Source organism: Lepidochelys kempii, chromosome 2, assembly GCF_965140265.1.
Source record: "Lepidochelys kempii isolate rLepKem1 chromosome 2, rLepKem1.hap2, whole genome shotgun sequence".
Classification (NCBI taxonomy): domain Eukaryota; kingdom Metazoa; phylum Chordata; order Testudines; family Cheloniidae; genus Lepidochelys; species Lepidochelys kempii.
Genome location: NC_133257.1, coordinates 169,680,611 through 169,701,754, shown reverse-complemented (window position 1 = coordinate 169,701,754; position 21,144 = coordinate 169,680,611). Strand labels below are relative to the sequence as shown.

The following is a 21,144-nucleotide window of genomic DNA, read 5'->3' as shown; positions in this document are numbered from 1 at the left end:
TAGCATGTCTGAAGAAAAAGTAATCACTGAAATATGGGAACTGGATCTCCCACCTAGGGACCTTCTTTTGTCCCACTGTCACATTTTAATTATGGACCAGCTCCAAAATGCCATGGTCAAGCTCTTTTTAAAGTGATCACTTCAAAGCATCAGTACTGTATGTGGTTTAAAGATATCACAGTGATAAACTCCATATAGAAACACCTGCGATCAACAGATAAATTTGAGCACTTTCATTCCATGTACAGCTAAACTACCTCTTTCTACTGGGCAGCTGACTGTTGCTGGTCCCTTAGGTGACCTTGGGAGGTGGTGGAATCTCCATCCACAGAGATTTTTAAGGCCCGGCTTGACAAAGCCCTAGCTGGGATGATTTAGTTGGGGTTGGTCCTGCTTTGAGCAGGGGGTTGGACTAGATGACCTCCTGAGGTCTCTTCCAACTCTAATCTTCTATGATTCTGTGATCACTTAAGAAAGGTGTCACTGTATAGATAAGTGAGAGATGATTAGAGATGGGCCTGAACCAAAATCCAGATCCTAGCCATATCCCATAACTGTAGAAAAGGCTGGATGCAGATCCAAACTTTGCAGCTCTGGCACACATTTCATGTTATGGTAGACACATTATATAATAAAAGAAAAGGAGTATCTGTGGCACCTTAGAGACTAACAAATTTATTTGAGTGTAAGCTTTCATGAGCTACAGCTCACTTCATCGGATGGATGATGAACTGAGCTGTAGCTCACAAAAGCTTATGCTCAAATAAATTTGTTAGTCCGTAAGGTGCCACAAGTACTCCTTTTCTTTTTTGCGGATACAGACTAACACGGCTGCTACTCTGAAACCTGACATTATATAATGTAGTTCAGAAATAATGTGCGCACTCATCACTGAAGATTATAATTGCATCTCCTTTTTAGCTGGGGAAAAATAACAGTGGATGTATTTGTTATCTATTTTTCAATTTCAATAGTTAGCTCTAGTTATAATTTTTGAATTCTCACAATTATCCAGAGATGTGCCATTTTCTTGCATATATAAAAATTCTCACTAGAAGTACTTGTTGAAAGTCAATGAATAATAGGAAGGAAACGGATTGCAATTTAATCCACTTAATTGATGTGAAAATTAAAAATCTCTTAAAACCATTTCCTCTTTAAAAAAAACTCTCTCCCTTTTTTGTTTTAAAGGTTCATCCTAGATGTTACAATCTTGTAAATTAACCTGTGTAGCTCTAGGTGACATTTATATTAAGAGTTTTAATGTTCATAATTCACGCAGAGGGAGATGTCATAGGCACAAATGGCAGTTAGGTCCCCAACTCCCATTGAAAGGGAATGAGAGTTAGGCACTTACCGTTGAAAATCTTCTCCAGACGGCCCATTATGGCTAACCGCATTAAGGTCTTGGGTTTGCTCTAGTTCCATTAAATATATTTTCCTATCTAAACACCACAGAAGGCACAAAACTTGGCCATGTCCAAAGCCATCTCTGTTTGCAGTATCCCTATAAAGTGAGTTTCAGAAGAACTTTGCACACCACAATGAGCAGAACCATCTTTCCATTCTACAATGTGCCAATGATACTCAGGAATGAACTGTACTGTACCACAGTCTATTGGAACAGCCAGCATTTACAGAGCACACACAACAGTCAATAATTTGTTTTACCCAAATTACGTATTGGTCCATGGAAAATGAGGCAGTAGAATTATATTGGTGAATCCTGGGAATCTAAAGGTTCCTCTGAAGCTATTTCTTTTTAACTGATCAGAGCTTGTCTACACTTAGGGCATGTCTTCACTAGCAACATTAAAGCACTGCTGTGACAGCACTTTATCATGGCTGTGTAGTCACGGCACCACCTCCATGAGGGGAGTAGCTACCAGTGCTGGGAGCTCAGGGGAGTGTCTTTTCACCCCCCTGAGCGAGAAAGTTGCAGCGCTGTAAAGTGGCAGTGTAGACACGGCCTTACAGCGCTGCAGCTGCGCCACTGTAGCACGCAGTGAAGACACTACCTACGCCGATAGGAGAGCTTTTCCGCGAGAGGCAGCAGCTACGTGGATGCTCACGTTGACATAAACCCCCTTGTAGACAGCGCTAGGTCAGTATAACTAAGTCACTCAGGGGTGTCGTTTTTCCACACCCATGAGCGATGTAGTTATACCGACATATTTCCCAATTAAGACCAAGCATGAAACAACTACAGTGTACACACAGGGAATCCATGTAGGGTCTACATACCCTGACTGTGATGGGAGTTGAGGACACTTAGTGCCTCTCAGGAAGTGCAGGATTCAGATAATTTTGACATATGAACTAGGATGAAAGAAATCTTGGCTATTTTTTCTAAAATAGAAATAAGGAGATGAACTGTTACAATCCCATAAGTTTGAAAAAAAAAAAAACAAAGCTTTGGCATACTGCCCCTATACTACTTAACCACTAGATTTTTTTTTTTCCTTAAGAGGCTTTCTTGGAATAGCTCTGCATGAAGACTTTAAGGCTTTGCAATATTTCAGTCTTGACATTTTTTTAAAAATTTCCCACTTCTTTAGATCCATAAAAGAAAAATGATACCCAGCTCCTGTTACAAAAATAAATACATATACAGAGAGAGAGAGAAAGAGTTTCTTTTAGGCAAAGGGAAACTGGCAGATACACTACCAAAGCAAAGCTAAATGCACCTTGGTAAGAGCTGGCATCACAAAAGCTGTCTGTCTGAAATACCTCATTTCAGTGCAAAGCTCAGCCATGCTCTCATTTTTTCCAGGGAAGCAGCACTGTTACTTCAGTATTTTACAGACTGCTGTCAAAAAACAAGGGGAGTTCAAAACAGTGGCGATCTAAGCAGTGCTGGAATTCAGTTACCCAAACTAGAGGGGCCCACTTTCTTTCAGTCTGACCTCCCCTCATAAGAGCTAGTCTGCCTCTTCTTCAACTGCCAAGGCTAAAACCTGGCAAAAATTCCAACACTGAACCTGAACTATAGACTGGTATCAGACTCTCCCTTCTAATTGAAAGCCTCAGACTGGAAGGTATTTTTATGCCTATAACTAATATACAAAGAGCAACACACATAAAAAGTAGAAGCTGAAACACTAACACATATGAATTCAGCTCCCCTCCAAAGTCTTCATTTCCCAGCACTTCCTTTCTTGAAATCCAAATACCTGAAGGCAGGCTTGTAAGTAAAAGCATTTCAAAGTCTTTTGACTTGTCCCCACAGCTATCCCCTTTCCAGTCCTTCACCGCTTGTGAAAACACACACAAATGCAAGCCAGCTAGGTAAACACATGTACCACAGGCCCAGCAACAACAGTTCTGACTCAGTCCACCTGACCAGAAGGAAAAAGGTTACAAATACAAACTCCATACACAGTGTACTACTGATCCCTTTACAACAGGAAGCATTGTAAGAGATCAGGATTATTTTTTCAACCTTACATATAAATATTTCTTCCCTCGGGCAAACCTGGACAAGTCCAGAGCTGCATTCCTTGCAAGGTTAAACGTCCTTTTTGGCGTGTGTGCACGCTTGTCTTTTCCTTTCTCTTCTAACTACAAAGCCCCACTCTTTGCAAGCTCTTCCCATACACGGAATACAAACAGAAAGGCAGGTGGGTTGTATTTCCAGCTCTCAACCATAAGGAAACCTCTTACCTTTCACTCGACAACTTCAGGAAATTTCTGCCGTCATCCGTCACTGGCTTTATGAAAATCAGCTAATATTCCCCGAGCAAAAGGCTACATACGAGGAAAGGAAGAGGCACTGCAAGCCGACAGCTCATAGGGACACACGCGACTTCACTGTTCCCGCTGCTACAGCTGCTGCTGCTGCAGGTAGCTGGTCTTGCTGGAGAAGCATGAGACTTTGATTCCGCCAAAAAAGGGCCAGTAAAAATGTAAACACCAGGGAGGAGCCGGAGGGCACAATCAATGAAATCTGAACTCCTGGAACCAGGGAGGAGTGGAAATGTGTTGTTTGAAAAGGTAATTCAGTCCACAAGCTAGTTTTTTCCACTGTGGTCCCGTTCCCCGCCCCCCAGTGTAAACTCATCTGAACTGAAGCTGAGCGAGCTGCAATTCCTAGATCATTTAACGATCATTTTTTCTGTATTTGAGGTTTTTTTCTAAAGTAAACAGCCCACAAATAGGTATGGCTGCTTCTCCACTCAAACCTTGCTCCCCGCCCCCCTCATGATTTCAATACAACTCGGGGGGGGGGGGGGGGGGGCGGGGAGTGTGTCCAGGATTCTCCAGCATTAATCACGCTTATTTTTATCTAGCGACGGCTACTGTCAAGACCCCCTCAAACCCCAGCAAGCACTGACCCCTCCGCCCCTCCATCTCTGGAGTGAATCAGCTCAAATTAGGTGGAGTCAGTCTGCAAAGAACCACCCTTGGCTCCTTGAAGTCTTTACTCTTTTAGTAACAGCTGCGTCTCACCACACTGCAGCCCACAAAACAAACCTTTACTCTAAAACGTATGACAATGTGCAAATGTCTATGCATCACTACCAAATAGCCATACCATTAGAGAGCATTCATTTTCTGCTTCAGAGCCTGTCACCACTTCATCAGTCTCCATAATATGTATAATGTTAAACTACCCACCAGCTGTTTACAAGACAATAAGAGTTTTAAGTTCAACCCTATAGTAAAAATAAATGATGTACATCTGTTTACTTGATGTTGTATTTATGGATCAGTAAAGGATTGTACATTAACTGGAGTCATCCTTGATTTTTCTTTTCTTTTAGTCTCTTTTACAGACAGTGATGGTATGGGGGTGTAGGATCCTGACAATAAGAAAAAATGCTCCAGTAGAATATGATTCCATTGGGATTGGATGTTGTATTCCGGTAGAGCAGCATTCTGCCTTCAGATCTCTTCTACATAGCCCTACTTTGATGGGGCCAGGAGAACTGGCTCTCTTTTTCTTAAGAACATCCAGAATGCTGTTGACAGTGCTTGTGGGCTGACAGAAGTAACACCCATATGAAAAAGTGCCCAGAGCAACACACAGAAGGCCCACCATTTTGTCTTAACTGGTCACTGGAGAAAGAATGGTTCTGTGTTGCCATGTGATCAGAAAGCCATGAACATTCAGAAATAGTAATGGTTGACCTCTATCTAACAAGAGACAGGATGTCAGGAGGGTCAGACCTTTAGCCTATGTTTTATTAATTGGGTGTATTAGTTTGTGGGCTTTTTTGTGGCTGGTTTTATTTAATGTATTTATGTATTTGATTTATTTGTTTTGCTGTAACAATAGCCATTGAAGTCAGTGGATATTGATCCCTGCCAAACAATTAGTATAACATTTTATCGAAGAAGTCTGGTCAAGGGGATAAAGCACTAGATTCGGGCATCATGGGTTTTACTCTTGCTTCTCCCATTGTTCTGCTAGGTGACCTTGAGCAAGTAATTTCCCTTCTCTGTGCCTCAGTTTCTCCATCTGTAAATTAAGATAATGATGCTGACCTCTTTTGCAAAGTGCTTTAGGATCTATTGATGAAAACCCTGGTCTTATTAGTATCACTGTAACCCCAACTCATTGTAACACCAACTGTAACCCTAACCAGTCAGCTGACTGGTGTCACACAATAAATATTCTCCCTGTGTTTCTAAAGTTCTTCAGCCTTTATTACAAAACTTTGGAGAGGATATTCCTAGCGTTCAGCCCTGGCCCAGGCTGGCTGGGGCTGGAGCTGGGGCTGGGCGGCCTGCCACAGGGACTTGGGGCAGCTGGCACTTGTGTTGCGCTGCCCACCCAGCACTGCGGCCATGCCGCCCAGTCGCCCGGCGCACTGAGGCCGGGGGACCTGTGGCCACGCCACCTGGCACACTGGGGCTGGAGACACTGGGGCCATGTGCCTGGTTGCCCAGCACTGGGGCTGGGGGGCCATGGTGGGGGTGATCTGGGCTCTTGCAGGGGAGGGGCAGGGCCTTGGGCAGAAGGGGAGGGGCCGAGGACTAGCCTCCTCCACTGAACAGTTCACTGGCCACCCATGGCCATACAGCCATCAACACACATTTCCCATGTCAGTGAGAAAACACTCAAAAGGGTAGAATTTGGATCTTAGTGTCTCTAGTGCTTCCTCAAGCGAAGAAAGAATTGGTTCACAAAATGATATACGTTTGTTTGTGGCTTAGTATTTTAAGTTCAATTTTGTCTAACTCCGATTGCAAATAAGCTCTTTGTTTGTCCTACTATGGTAACTTTTTAAATTCCCAGAGCCAAGACTGACAGAGGCACACTTTTAGGGCTTCAGGCCTGAAGACCTAGAAATTACTACCTATTCCATTAAAACAGGTACCAACATTGGCTTGTTTTAATAAACTTTTGATCTTTTATCTTAAGTGGCTTTGCCAAACTTTAAAAATACTATTGAAATGGTTACTGCTCAAAGATTTCTGCTATTTTATAATCTTCCTTACATTGTGTTGTTCGTATATAGGGCCCTTCGTTTTCGGTTTTTATTTAATTTTTCCTGGGAATTTTTCAGTGTTTACTAACACAACAACAAAACCAGGTGAAAATCAGTGCAAAAAACTCTTAATTTTTCTGGGTAAATATTGGTGTTTATTTTGGTGGATGGAAAGACAGGGGGAAAAGTATTCAGTAGATTAATACTTTGAATTCCGTTCATCAATGTGGTCTGCTGCAGAACTAAACCAGAACTCAAAACCCAATGCCACCTCTGAGTTTAAGAAAACAATATTTCTCTAATCCTCAAATAAAACTTTTTATTTGAACAAACAGTTTACTGTTGCAGACTTAGAACTACTAGCCTACACATATTTACATTTAGTAATTGGGCCACACCATTTGCTGCACATACATTCAACTTCATCCTTTCCTCCTGTTTTTGTTCTTTTTTTAAACTTCTGAATACTTTCCTGTGTTCTGAAACATATTCTCATACAGAATTTTGTTTTCTTTCCATTTTAGTGTGTAAAATGTTTAACCGTTGTCTGCTAACAGCTTGAAATGTGTCCACAGTGGGTGTGAGATTCATCAGTACATTCAGATGCACACACACTTCAGAGCTTGCATGCATGCTTGTTTATTGCATGTATCTTCTAGACTAATACATCATCTTACTTCAACAGGCAGCGTTGCATATACACACTAATGACTAATGTATTATTGTATATTTTATGCAATGTACCTTATTTTCCTAATAAAACAAATTATTTTTTATTAGGGCTGTCAAGCGATTTAAAAAAAATCGTGATTAATGGCGCTGTTAAACAACAATAGAATACCATTTATTTTAAATATTTTTGGATGTTTACTACATTTTCAAATATATTAATTTCAATTACAACACAGAATACAAAGTGTACAGTGCTCGCTTTCTATTTATTTTTTATTACAAATACTTGCACTGTAAAAAAAATAGTATTTTTCAATTCACCTCATACAAGTACTGTAGTGCAATCTCTTTATCATGTAAGTTGAACTTACAAATGTAGAATTATGTACAAAAAAACTGCATTTAAAAATAAAACAATGTAAAACTTTAGAGCCTACAAGTCCACTCAGTCCTACTTCTTGGTCAGCCAATCGCTCAGACAAACAAGGTTGGTTACAATTTGCAGGAGATAATGCTGCCCACTTCTTGTTTACAATGTCACCTGAAAGTGAAAACAGGTGTTCACATGGCACTGTTGTAGCTGGCGTTGCAATATATTTATGTGCCAGATGGGCTGAAGATTCATATGTCCCTTCATACTTCAACTATCATTCCAGATGACATGCTTCCATGCTGATGATGGGTTCTGCTTAATAATGATCCAAAGCAGTACGGATGAACGCATTTTCATTTTCATCATCTGAGTCAGATGCCACCAGCAGAAGGTTGATTTTCTTTTTGGTGGTTCGGGTTCTGTAGTTTCTGCATCAGAATGTTGCTCTTTTAAGACTTCTAAAAGCATGCTTCACACCTTGTCCCTCTCAGATTTTGGACGGCACTTCAGATTCTTAAACCTTGAGTCGAGTGCTGTAGCTATTTTTAGAAATCTCATATCAATACCGTTTTTACATTTTGTCAAATCTGCTGTGAAAGTGTTATTAAAATGAACAACATGTGCTGGGTCATCATCCAAGACTGCCATAACATGAAATATATGCAGAATGTGGGTAAATCAGAACAGGAGACATACCATTCTCCCTTCAAGGAGTACAGTCACAAATTTAATTGACACATTATTTTTTTAATGAGCATCATCAGCATGGAAGCATGTCCTCTGGAATGGTGGCCAAAGCATGAAGGGGCATACAAATGTTTAGCATATCTGGCATGTACATACCTTCCGAAATACCTACAAAAGGGCCATGTGAACACCTGTTCTCACTTTCAGGTGACATTGTAAATAAGAAGCAGGCAGCAGTATCTCCCATCGATGTAAACAAACTTGTTTGTTTTAGCGATTGGCAGAATAAGGAGTAGGACTGAGTGGACTTGTAGGCTCTAAAGTTTTACACTGTTTTGTTTTTGAGTGCAGTTATGTAACCAAAAAAAAAAAATCTCCATTTGTAAGTTACACTTTCACGATAAAGAGATTGCACTACAGTATTTGTATGAGGTGAATTGAAAAATACTATTTCTTTTGTTTATCATTTTTACAGTGCAAATATTTGTAATCAAAAATAATAATATAAAGTGAGCACTGTACACTTTGTATTCTGTGTTGTAATTGAAATCAATATTGAAAATGTCGGAAAATATCCAAACATATTTAATAAATTTAAATTGCTATATTATTGTTTAACAGTGCGATTAATATTTTCGAGTTAATCATCTGAATTAACTGCGATTAATTGACAGCCCTATTTTTTACATATTTCAATTATACAAAAGTAGGGTGAAAATCAGAAAAAAATGAATAATACTTTTTGTAAAACCCAGGAATTTTTCGGTAAAAATCGGTTTAAACTGAAAACGAAGGGTCTTATTCATATAGTACTGAGACATGCTGTTGTAATATTGGATGACTGCTGTCCACCTAGTACTCACACGAAAATGAGATTTGGATTTCATGACATTATCCCAGTGAGCAAAAACAAGCAAAGATTAAATTATATTAATTAATGCAACTTCCTATCCAGTTGCTAGTATTTATTGTGTCATGATGATTCCAATTCTGCTGCAAACTTTTCTTTGTGATTCAAGTATGGATTTAACTTGACCTAATTGTGTTTGAATAACTAGCAACACAACAGTAAAAAGTACTGGCACAGGAATAAAACTGCAATGGCAATGCACTAGGCAAAGCATCCTACTATTAAATGTACTGTGAAATCGTGAATTCATTTCATCCTCTTTCTTTTGTCTGTTTCAAAAGCAAAGCCAATCTCTGGAATACCCCACAAAACTGGCTGTTGTTTATTCCTAATGCCAAGATTAGGAATGCATTTTTTTTCATGGGCGCTACAGCAGCATCTGCATCTTTGATTGGGTGCTTGGCTCCTCTCTCATTAGACATTTAGACTGATTGCAATATTAGTTATAATTATGATGGTGAAGCAACAGAAGGAACTAAACCCACACAGACAACATGATGCTGCTGGTCATCCATTTTACAAAAAATGTACAGTACCATTGTAAACACTGTTTATGATAAAGGCTAATTGGTATACAAAAGGGCAATTTCATAAGCTTAGTCTTTCTTTTGAGTGTGGAGTGTGAAATTTATTTAAAGATGGCATTACCATAGTATAGAAAATCCTTGAAGATGCTCTCAATTTGCTTGAATACATCTTCTGGAATACAGAAGGGTACTAAACTGATTAAATATTTAATCTGGGGGGTTATGGTCATTGTGTGAGATTTTCAAAAATGATTTAGGAGCACAAGTCCCACTACTGTGGGACTCATGTTTCTATCACCAAGAACACTCAGCTGCAAGGTCCTGAATGTTTTACTCTGTGTTCCTCCACATGGAGCATCCCATTTTAGGAAAAAAATTTCAAGATGGGTACCAGAGTGAGGAACAAGCCTTCACAATTAAAAGGACCTTGAAGATGATCTGGAATAGGCTGGAGAACCAATAAAGAGTATGAAGAACCAGTGTGATGTGCTCTAGTTAGTCTGCAGTACCTAACAGGTGGGCTGCTATGCGCTGGACCATCTGAAGATTCCATAGTCATTGCAGCAAAAATGCATTACATTATTCTATCAATAGGATAAAGGTCAGGAACACATGGATCACAGTGGGCAAGTGTCTGAGAGGAAAGGGTGCAGTCCCTAACCAACCAAAAGATATTTCTAGCCATTGCTGCTATTTGGGTGTCTGGAAACAGCAAATAATCCAGGAGAACCCCAAGACTGCATGTTGCCTTGGAAACCGCAGAGAAGATGCCTACAATGAGAGTTGATGTCAGAGTTCTTGCCAGGTCTACAAAGTACTTCCCTCTCCTTACTGGAGGTGACAAGGCAGCATCACCTCTGTTTTAGCCAGACCGAGCTTGAACAGGTTGCTTTGTAGGGGGCACAAGCATGTCTAAGGGTCTGCATTATCTGTGTTTGATGAAAATAAGATGAGGAGCTAGGTATCATCAGCAAATTGTTAGAACTGAAGCCCATACCATCTCATGCTCTCTCATGGTGGCTTAGTATATTCATTAATGGCTTGGTCCAAAGCCCACTGAAATCAACAGGAGTCTTTCCATTGACTTCAAAGAGCTTTACATCAGCTCCTAATTTGGGACTCCACAAGTGAGAGCTGTTGGAGTTGGAGTGAGGGTGAAGATGGAGGAGCCGATGATGACTCTTGGATTTATCCATGACGATTGAATAGACTCAATTTAGTGCCACTCCACTTGCCAAAGCAAGGCCTCATTGACAAACAGAATCCCATAGTTGATTAACTCAAAGGCTGCGGATAGGGCTAATAGTATTAATATGGACTTTTTCCTCTGTGGATAGCTATAAGGACCTTAAAATCTGATGGTCTACAGGTGCTTACTTTAAATAATCCTTAATCCTAGAAACGGTTGTGGCATGGAGTGTTAATATGAGGCATTCATATATCTCTAGGATGTATTCTGTACAGACTATTCAGTGTAATCATAAAATCATAGAACTGGAATGGACCTCAAGAGGTCATCTAGTCCAGTTCCCTGCACTCGTGGCAGGACTAATTATATAGTAATGAGTCTGCCATAAAAAATGAGACACTGAAATCCGAGTTGTGGCACTCAGGAGGGTTATTAATACATTCCACTCTATTATTAACAGGGCTTAGTAAATTCATGCAAGTGAAGTGGGAAATATCATTATACTATTAGTCTCTACAGTTCTTTAAAGAGAATTGGTGATAGGAGTAGAAGCTTGCTACAGACAGCCTTTCAAGAAGAGCCTTCTATTTCTTAATGCCTGTTTCATGTGTTTCCATTCAATGGTGCAACTGTGCCTTGTGTGATTCACTTTGTTAAAGATGAAAAATAACTGAAGCTCAGATTCACAATTCTATTTATTAGCTAGGACATTATCAGGATATTTGTAGGCCCAAAATGTTATGTAACTTTCCCTTTTAAAAAAAAAAATCTATTTGTAAGGTCTTGTATTTTTTGTGTATAAAAGAATGTTTAAGTGTTCTTCATATTTCTTCAACTCTGACCCCCAGCTCTCTTTCCGTGGCCTCTGACAGGAGGTCTTTCTTTCCTCTCTTCAAACTCCAACTGGGCCTCCTTTCAGACTACTACTCCCTATCTGTGACTCTGCTCCCTACCCTTGCCAAAAACTCTTTACTGTAACTTTGATGTTCCCCAGCAAATCTGATTGTTTCTCTGATGGGATCAAGTGGACAGGTTACTCTGTTATAAATCTCACATGATCTGAGGTTTGCCATTCAGAGGTGTTGTCACTGCACTACACATCATTTGCAAGGGAACCCCAAACCTGGAAAATATTGTTGACCCCACCAATGACACCACTGTCCTGTTTTTACAACAGCATCGCCCCTCTGCTGTGCAGAAGCAGATGTTCTGGGCTTTTTAGATTGGTTTCCCAGGAGAGGAGAAATCAGTGATGTGGAGCCTGCTTCGTTCACAGTCCAGAAATGAGATGGCCAAAATGCATGCAGGGCAATCTAGTCTTCCAGTAATCTCAGCCAGCATCAGTGCCCAGATCCCAGGGAGAAGCTGTGCTTCAAGAATGGACACTAATCAGTGTCCAAGGCAGTCAGCAAACTCCTACAACTCCGACAGCTCCCTCTCCCCTGCAGTTAAGCACAAGAAACCAAAAACTAATTCCTCAGCATGTCCTGCCAACCATCAAAATCTTCTTGCACACTAAGAGGAAAGAATGTGTAATTCTGTGTCTAACAGCACCACCTGGGGACTCCCACCATAACAATATATAAGGAGTCACAGCTTGGGGGTCAGTAAAGAAGCTAGTCAAAGCCCTATAGTGGGATCAAAAAGTTGGGAGGGATCTTTGGGAGTTATGGCGATGAACAGAGAAGGGGGAAATGAGCACAATGGAAAACATAAAGAGCAAAGTTGGCTTGTGATGGGGACTGGGCAGTACTAGCTCCAGAATAGGGATACTCAGTCAAACCAAGCTGATCCCTTAAAGGTTCAGTTATCTGGGAGAAAGACAATATTTGGGACAGATGTGTTCTGATTTTCTGGAGTATTTTTTTAAACTAACTGTTTAAACCTTACCTAATTTTAACCCTATTTGTACTAGTGTTTCTGGGATTGTCACGTAATTTCATCTAAGAAGTGTTGTGACCTGTTTCTCTTGTTCAAATTCTCTCATGATTGATGATATTCTCTATTCCCACCAGCACCACCTCTAGAAGTGGCAAGCACACTAAGAAGCAGTATACAAAGAAGAACACAGTGCATACATTCAGAGAGGGATGGAGAAGGGGGGAACGAGCTGATTACTTCTCTTCCTTGGCCTTTCCCCACCATTGCTTCGAAATTTATAGAAAACTAAGTGCCAAAGTTCAAGCATCCACAAGGCAGTTTTAAAATCTGCACAATCCATACTTATGTGTTCAAGATCTGGCACTTTACAGAAGTAATCCTGTCATGCAAGTGATCTGCTGTTGAGCAGTGTGTCCAAAATATATGGCACAATCAAGCATTTATTCAACTAGGTTGCTCCTTCTACTTGGTTTTAAATAGTCTGCTGAAGCAAACATAGGTTGGATTGTCCTGTCCACTTCCACAACAAACAACAAGCAGTGGGAAAGCTGCTCAGACAGCTCTTAATGGGGAAAAGGCACATATCATTTGCTCTCCCTCCAAGAACCCCATGGAAGCTGCACTGGGGTAGCTCTGTAGAATTGGGCCTCCACTGCATTTAATGTAATGGGATAAAGAAGAGCCTCTCTCTATGGCATTCTCCTGTCCCTAGGTGGGAGATAGCAATTTGGACATCAATCTCTAAATCTATGCTGTTAAAAGTAACGAATAACAGATTTTTCAGTTTGCTGAAAATTAAAAAAAATTTGTCGAGGTCAAACCGAAACCAAACTTTTACAACTTTTTCAGCTAACTAAAAAGGAATAACTAAACATGGTGGGTCCAATGTAATGGTTACATTTTAAGCATTTTTAATGTTTTTTAACTTTTTAATAAAATTGCAGGGACATTTCTAAATGAAAAGTTGTTTCAACCCACAAAAGAAAAAAAATCAAAAATCAAAAATCAATTAATTTAGGAAAGATTGAAACAAAATGTTTTGACTTTTTGGAATTGTTTTTTTAAATGAACAATTCAGCAAAACAGACACAAATTTGTTAAATGCTTCAGTGTTGCTGATTCTGCATTTTTCACCAAAAAGTTTTAGCTGAAAAATTTTGCCCAGCGCTAGTTAATGAAGACATTCCTCTGCAGGTGTGGAGAATGCGTGAATTCACCTTTTGGAAAACAACATATTTTTCCTATTACAATTGGTGACTTAGAGGTGCGGAAAAAAATTCAAAGCAAACAAATGCTTTTAAAACCAAACAACTTTTTTCCCATGGCAGCGCAGAATCCATGTATTTCTACTTATAAAAGGTATTCCCAGAGCATTATTTTTTTTCTTATTCATTATCTTTGAATTCTTTGTTAAAATTTCCCACTTGTAGTCTTCCTCTTCCTGTTAAATTGTTAAGTTGGACAGTAATTAGAGGCCCCAACCAAAATCACGGTCTCATTGTGCTAGGTGTAAAAGGTACGCATGGTAATAGACAAACTTAATAATCTAAATAGACACACAGACAAAGGGCAGAAGACAGAAAATGTTATTGTACCCATTGGAAAATCAAGCCAAAAGCATTACTGTAGTGTGTTCAGGAGTTCTGAAAATCTGGCCTCAGCTGTGGGTGCTAAGCACTTAAAAATCTGGCCCTAATGCACTTGCCCAGGGTGATACAATATGTCTGTGGCACAGCCAGGAGCTGAACACAGGTTTCCTGAGTCCCAGTCCACAGTTTAGCCATGAGATTAATCTTTCTTTTTCTAAGGAGAGTCATCACAAGGAACATGCAGATTACAGACTGGAACAATCTCAGTCTAACTATCCAAATACAGATCTAAAATATGCCAGCCTGAACTTGTACACTTTCCACAATGCATAGATACACAACAGTGTCAGAAGTATTTAAGCCACAAGTTTCTATCATTATACGGGTGGACACTGTTGAAGAGGGAAGGGGAAATGGGAATCAAAGTCTGCCCATCACAGCACATGTGGAAACAAGACACTTAATCATATCTTCACATTCAGCATTACTGAAGACCAAAATAAACCAACTTCCATTTATTTATCTTCAACTTAATGAGAATCTCCTGTTCAATAATAATAATAATAATTAATAAAAAAGTCCACACATGACACTAAAAGAGAAAAGTCTCCTCTGAAAGAGGCACAATTGAAGGCAGATATAAAAGACACTGCTCCAAGTTGGCAGTGTTTTGTTTGATAAATCCAATCATTCCGTGTTTCTATTATCATTGCCAAACAGGAATGGAGGGGAATTGTTGTAGTACATCATTTTTCAAATGAAAATAAACATTTTTCTTCTTGCCTGCCAAATCTCTCGCTTTCTGTCTTTTAAACAACTTTGTATATAGTTCAAGAATCAAAGTTGGAGTTCATTTGATCATGACCAATTTATATTTCAGTTTCACTTACCAGAAATGGCACCGACCCCGCTGTTTTTGTTGGTAGGCATTTGCATTCCTTTCAAGGCACCAAAGCCAAGCAGTTTTGTCTCAGCCCTTGAATTTTGCAATACTGAAGGGGCCCTCTGGGAAAACAAGTGTTTAACTACGAGAGAGGGCAGCTCCCCATTCAACAGTTATTTACTTTGGGTTGAACAGGAGAAAAAATTTCAAATAAAAGTCAAACACCCCCATCAAATCATGTCACATGGGTGCATTCCAGGAAGCCAGTTATTGCTTACCTGGAAACACTTCTCAGATGTTTTTCTCCATAAAAAAGAAAAGGTAGGAACAAGCAAGTTTGTAAACTTTTGGCTATTTCTAAATATGGGATATTTGACTATTCTCAGGATAGCCCAGATATTTTGTTACCCACCACTTTAGGTATGGCAATTTGGACTGATTTGTGCCCTACAGGAGTTTGGCTTGAGGCTCCAAAGCCACTTCTTTTGAGAGCCAGACTTCCCCAATTTTCAGGCACTGCTGGCAAACATCACAGTTTGTCACTTACTATGAAGCAAACAAGGGGATCAGATGGAAAAAAAAAACATTTAAGGGATTCTAACACTGTGCAGACCAGCTGAAACACTTGCCTAATGCTTCCTTAGTTTAAAAAAATTGTCATTTTAAGACAATTTACCATGTAAGTGTGTGTTCTCTCTCTCCCACAGGTTTTTGCTAGCTAATTGTCAGGTTGTGGAAAGATTTAGAGGTTACTAAATAGATGAAACGTTAAAAGTGAAAAAACATTTAACAAGAATGGACTAAATTCATCCTTTCTGTAAATCCATTTTCAAACAAGTTGTACCAGGCATTAATTTGGCCCATTATTATGGTCTCTGATGCTGGGCATGATGTTTTTTTTTTCTATCTAGCGTTGCTGCCTACTAAACTAAACAGTGTGTGTGCAGGTAGCATACTCGACACTCTTGCTGTGCATCATGCAGTCTTCTTTGGATGACAGACATGATCATGCATAACTTGCTGCAGTGACTCTATCTCTGGAATAATCTCAGCCAAGAATTCAACCAAGAATGCTTGTCACTCTGTTCAAACCAAAGCACACTCCTGAACTGCCATGGTACTCATCTGGAGTGGGAACATTAAAATAACCAGAGATAATGAAATACACTACAATCTGGTGGGCATTATACAATGTACAGTGGCAAAGCTGTTACAGACATTTTGCTGCCTTTTCCGGAAATAAGTAAATTTTGGTCATCTCGCTGCTATCTACAAACAGTATCTCTACTATATCATGCTGCTGTCATCAAACTGAAAAACAGCAATAACGATTAACAATATCATCATTGCTGGTCCCTTCCTCCTCTAACAAACGTGGTTTGAAAAGATAAACACCCAAAGCTATAGAGACCACAGGAACAAAATGAGGAACTTACAGTAGGTGATACCATCTCTATCAGTCTAACGACAGCACAAACAACTTCTCGAATTCTACCATTGCAGTCCCAAATACTGTTCTCAGTCACATATTTTGAACCATCATAGTAGAAGACTCCCAGGAAAGGTACCACCCAGTTATGGGGGAATGTGATACTGACTCAAAATCAGAGAGCAAGAAGCTGTTTCTAAAGTTGTATATGCATATGGAGGAAGTGTGTTAACATGAGCTAGCATATAAAGTTGCTCATCAAGGGCTCTGAAGAGAAATAAGTGTCTAGATGAAGAAATTAACAATGTTTTTCAATCACTTCTTCCTTCCCCAACTGCCAGAAAATTCTAGACCCTTAAGGAGAAAGGAAAGGGAACTACAGCCATAGGGGACTAGCTGTCTGCAGACTCCTCCTATTCTAGACATATGTAAACACTGCTCCACTAATCACCAGGAATCCTAGTTTTCTGTTATAACACCCCCCCACCCAATTCTCTGATTAAAAAAACCATAAAAATCTGAGTTTTTCCACAATTAAAATGAAACACTGAAGTTTAGTTTCCCTAGTCACAATATATATAGGTATCAGTTGAACATAGTGTTTTATTGATATACAGTAGAACCCCATTTATCTGAGCGTCTGTTCTCCGGTTCTCCATATTAATTGAACCACCAGCCTCTCAGGGCTGAACCCCTGAGCCCCAGCCACCCCGGGCTGATTGCCCAAGCCCCAGCCGCTATCAGCCCCGAGTGACTGCTGGTTTGGCTAATACAGAGCGTTGGATAATGGAGGATCAGATAAACAAGGTTCTATTCTATGTGTTTTCATTTCTTAACAATATGTAAAAGATTCTCTGTAAAAATGCAAATTCTGCATTTTTCTGCGTTTTTCCATGACAAACAGATTTCTTGAATCCCTGCTAATCACCCAGGAGGTCAGGAACACTTAGGAGGCAATTCTCTCTCTGCAACTAGTGGTGAGCCCCCTGCATCTAGCTATTTCAAACCAATATCGGAGACTCAGAAAAACTGGGTACATTTTACTGTATGGTTTTTCCTTTTTATCACCTCTTTCTCAGTTTTGTACCTTCAGTCACAACACAGTGCTATGGGGTGCAATCCCTCTGTGCATAAAGTGTCAACAAGAACAAAATAGGTCTCTTTCAATTTCAAATTATTCATTTTTTTTTAAAAGCCAACCTGAAAAGTTACAAAGTCTGTCAGTTTCATGAAGCTTGCGGTATCTGTGAATGGCCGTGCAGGTTTGATGATATATTTCATTACCCCCCAGTTCTTAATATGCACAAAAAAGTGAGGAGGCGTTAGTATGCATACTATATATAGGTCATCTACTGCCCTCTAGTCACGTATATTACTCCTGTTGATTTCAACGGGAATTATAAGTACAGGCAAAATGCTCTAAAATGTCCCATGCCCTAAAAAGTCTGAATTGGAACAGAAACATTTAGCTGAAGAAAGCTACCTGTAACAACATCAGATGTAAGAGACTTTAAACAAAGCTGCTGTCACAAAAGCAGCAGAACTCTCCCTATGTCTCTTAAGCACATAGTACACATTAAATATATACAGAAGTGGAAGGCATTTCTAACAGCAGCAAATAGCATGACGTCAGATTCTATTCCACTTGATCCTATCCCACCCACAAGGCCTATATAGACATGAGGATCAGACACTTTACATCAGAACTACTTCCCCTCCAACGTTCTGGCTGCACAGTCATTTCTTTGCTTTTCTGTAACTTCCTGGATAGGTATCTCGAGCAGTATCATGGAATGTGTGAGTTTTTACTTATTGATCGCAACACTGAAAGTCATTTACAGAATCGGTTCAACGGCTTGCATGGCATTTCTACTGTAGCCCGATGCAGGGAACAGCACAGTGCTGGACCACCCAAAGAGGAGATTTTGCCTCAGGTAAAGCACAATCTTTTCAGATGCCGCTCCTTGCACATCAGTGGAGTGTGCGTGTGCATTTACACACGCAGTGTGCTCCATCCATTCTCATGGAGCAGATGGCTGCCTGCAGTGCCCGCACTCACCCTGCTTGGTGGAATCATGCAGAGGAGAGGGGGAGGCAATGGCCTTGCTTCAGTCTTTCAACCTTTTTGCTGGCTTGTTTCCTATGGGAGAGCAGCCGTCTGTTCATGCTATCATGAGGTGCCCTTGTGCAACTGTGTTGTGGTGGAGAAACTGAAGTTTCTTGTATAACTCATCTCTCTTACCCCTCCATACACACACACACACACAGACTTCTCTCAATCTTTACTCAATACTGATTCTTAAGGATTTAAAAAAAGATGCAAGCTGAATCAGATCATGGCTGACAGTGCTCTAGCTTTACTCCTTCCATGTTTCTTCAGGGAGCTTTGTGAAAACAGAAACGTTGGCATTCGTTCAGGCCTTATCTGCTCCCCTCATGTTTTTACTTGCAACAGAGTCAGGCTTGTGTGTGTGCGCAAGCAGGTGTCACATTCTGAGCTTTCACATGAGAAATACGCAAACCAAGAACAATTACTTCTTTTGCCTGTTCTGAGGCAACATCAAGGAACCACGCAAACAGGAACGAGACCATGACGGCTGCTTTTACACTACTTTCACCCAGACCACACTGCACTGTAAATACCGATAGGAAGGAAGGAAGGATAACTTATGGAATAAAGGGTCCCTGGCAAGTTACAGACATATAATTGTACCAAGGGAAATGCCTGTCTGTATTCCATTGACCTGGGCACCCCTTACTTTATCGTCTTGCATATCTTCTGCAGAGTTCCAGACAATGTAGCTTTCGTGCTTTAACTGAAACCTGTGAATTTGCCGCAAGATGTAGTGACTATAGGTATATATTGAGATTGAAAGTGTCAAAACTATTTGTAAAAGGATGACTGGCCTTTAAGGGCAGATGGATCCACTTGTGACACACTCAGATTGTGAAAAAGTGTGCACTATCATATGTCAGGCAGGTCATGTGGCTAAAACAGGCCTTTTGGGATGGAGATAAAACCAAAAGCCTGCAGGGAGCAGGAGCCAGTTAGGAAAGCTGGGGTGTGGAGATCAAGTCTGCTAGAGGAAAGCCTCAGCAGGGACAGGACTAAGGGCTTGACTACACTACCATGTGGGGTTGATCTAAAATACGCAACTTCAGCTACATGAATAGCATAGCTGAAGTCGACGTACTCAGATCTACTTACCGCGGTGCCTTCACTGCGGTAAGTCAACAGCTGAAGCTCTCCTGTCGACTCCGCCTGCACTTCTCGTTCTGGTGGTTTACTGGAGTTGACGGGAGAACGCTCAGTGGTCGATAACGCAATAAATCGACCCCAACTGGATCGATCGCTGCCCACCAATCCGGCAGGTAGTGTAGACAAGCCCTCAGAGTTGTACCAAGAGTTGTAGGCCAGCTTGAAGGCTGGGTGGGAGTTTGTGTGATTCCTTGTGAACTTTGACCCTAAGAAGGGTTGTTTCTCAACACATGAAAGCCTATTTTGAAGGTGTTAGGGAGTTCAAGAGAGGGAAACTGAGTCAGCAGCAACCCTGCCACCCCCAAGGCTGCTACACAACGATTAATACAAAAACTCTTTCTAGCCTACATCTACCCACCATCTAATTCACACCAACCAGCTCTCTAACGCCCAAATGTGCCACTGTTCACAAATCAAGAATCCTATCCACTTCTATAACCCTTAGGTCTTTCTTCCCCCTGCAGCCACGCTGCAACTGTGGCTAGACAGAGAGGGACACAACAGTCAACAACTCCCACAATGGTAGAATTTCACTGGTTCATGTAAGGGAGCTCTCCTTCCTCCCATCCCAGTAAGTATTTTATAGTTGCTAACAGTTTAATCTTGGTCTGTTATGATAGAACCCTGGGGACAAGCTTGCTCTCCTCACCTTCACCATCAGGGCTCATGTTTTCATAGGAATCCCAGCGGATCAGTGGATCTGAGGTATTGTAGTCAATTATCACTCCATGGTCATTCTTCAGGTGTTCACATCCTGAAAGGGTAAGGTCTTGGTCAGAGACAAAATGGGGGAGTACTCCTGCTTTCATCTGTATCTACACATACACCCATCTCTGACAATGTGCTGCTTCAGTGAATGCATTAACCCCATCTTCGGAAGTGTGGGGAGAAATGATAGGGAAAGACAGTTCAACAGCCACACTGAAATGGACTATGGAAACTAAGATTGTATTAATGTTTCATTACAGTAGGAATAAACATAGAGTTTAACTGGAGCCTCTGACTACAGAGTAGCCTTGCCTTAATAGCACACACACACACACCCCAAATGAGAGGGTATGCAACATTCTCTAGCCATGTACGACCAAAACTGAAGTGACATCTCAGAATGATACCACAAGCATCTCCATTGTCAATTAGCAGTTCAACTGTTGCACAAAGAAGAAATGATGTAAGGTCATGTTTCTTTTGGGGGTCACTATTGTTCTCATATCAGAGAAAGTTTATTTAGTAGCTTTATTAAATAAAAACAGTGTGTGTAAATGACAACAGGGCTGCAGTGAAAACAAGGGTAACAGCTCAAAGGCAAAG

At 40.6% G+C, this 21,144-nt stretch overlaps 1 protein-coding gene across 9 annotated transcripts in view; it reads right to left on the bottom strand.

The window, feature by feature from the left end:
* TNS3 (tensin 3) overlaps nucleotides 1-21,144 on the bottom strand; it is a 352,619-nt gene that overhangs the window by 102,553 nt on the left and 228,922 nt on the right. For all 9 annotated transcript variants that reach the window (XM_073332748.1, XM_073332750.1, XM_073332751.1 and 6 more), the window contains one exon: nucleotides 20,483-20,587. In XM_073332748.1, coding sequence (XP_073188849.1) covers nucleotides 20,483-20,587 — 105 coding nt within the window. The remainder of the gene's footprint in view (nucleotides 1-20,482; nucleotides 20,588-21,144) is intronic.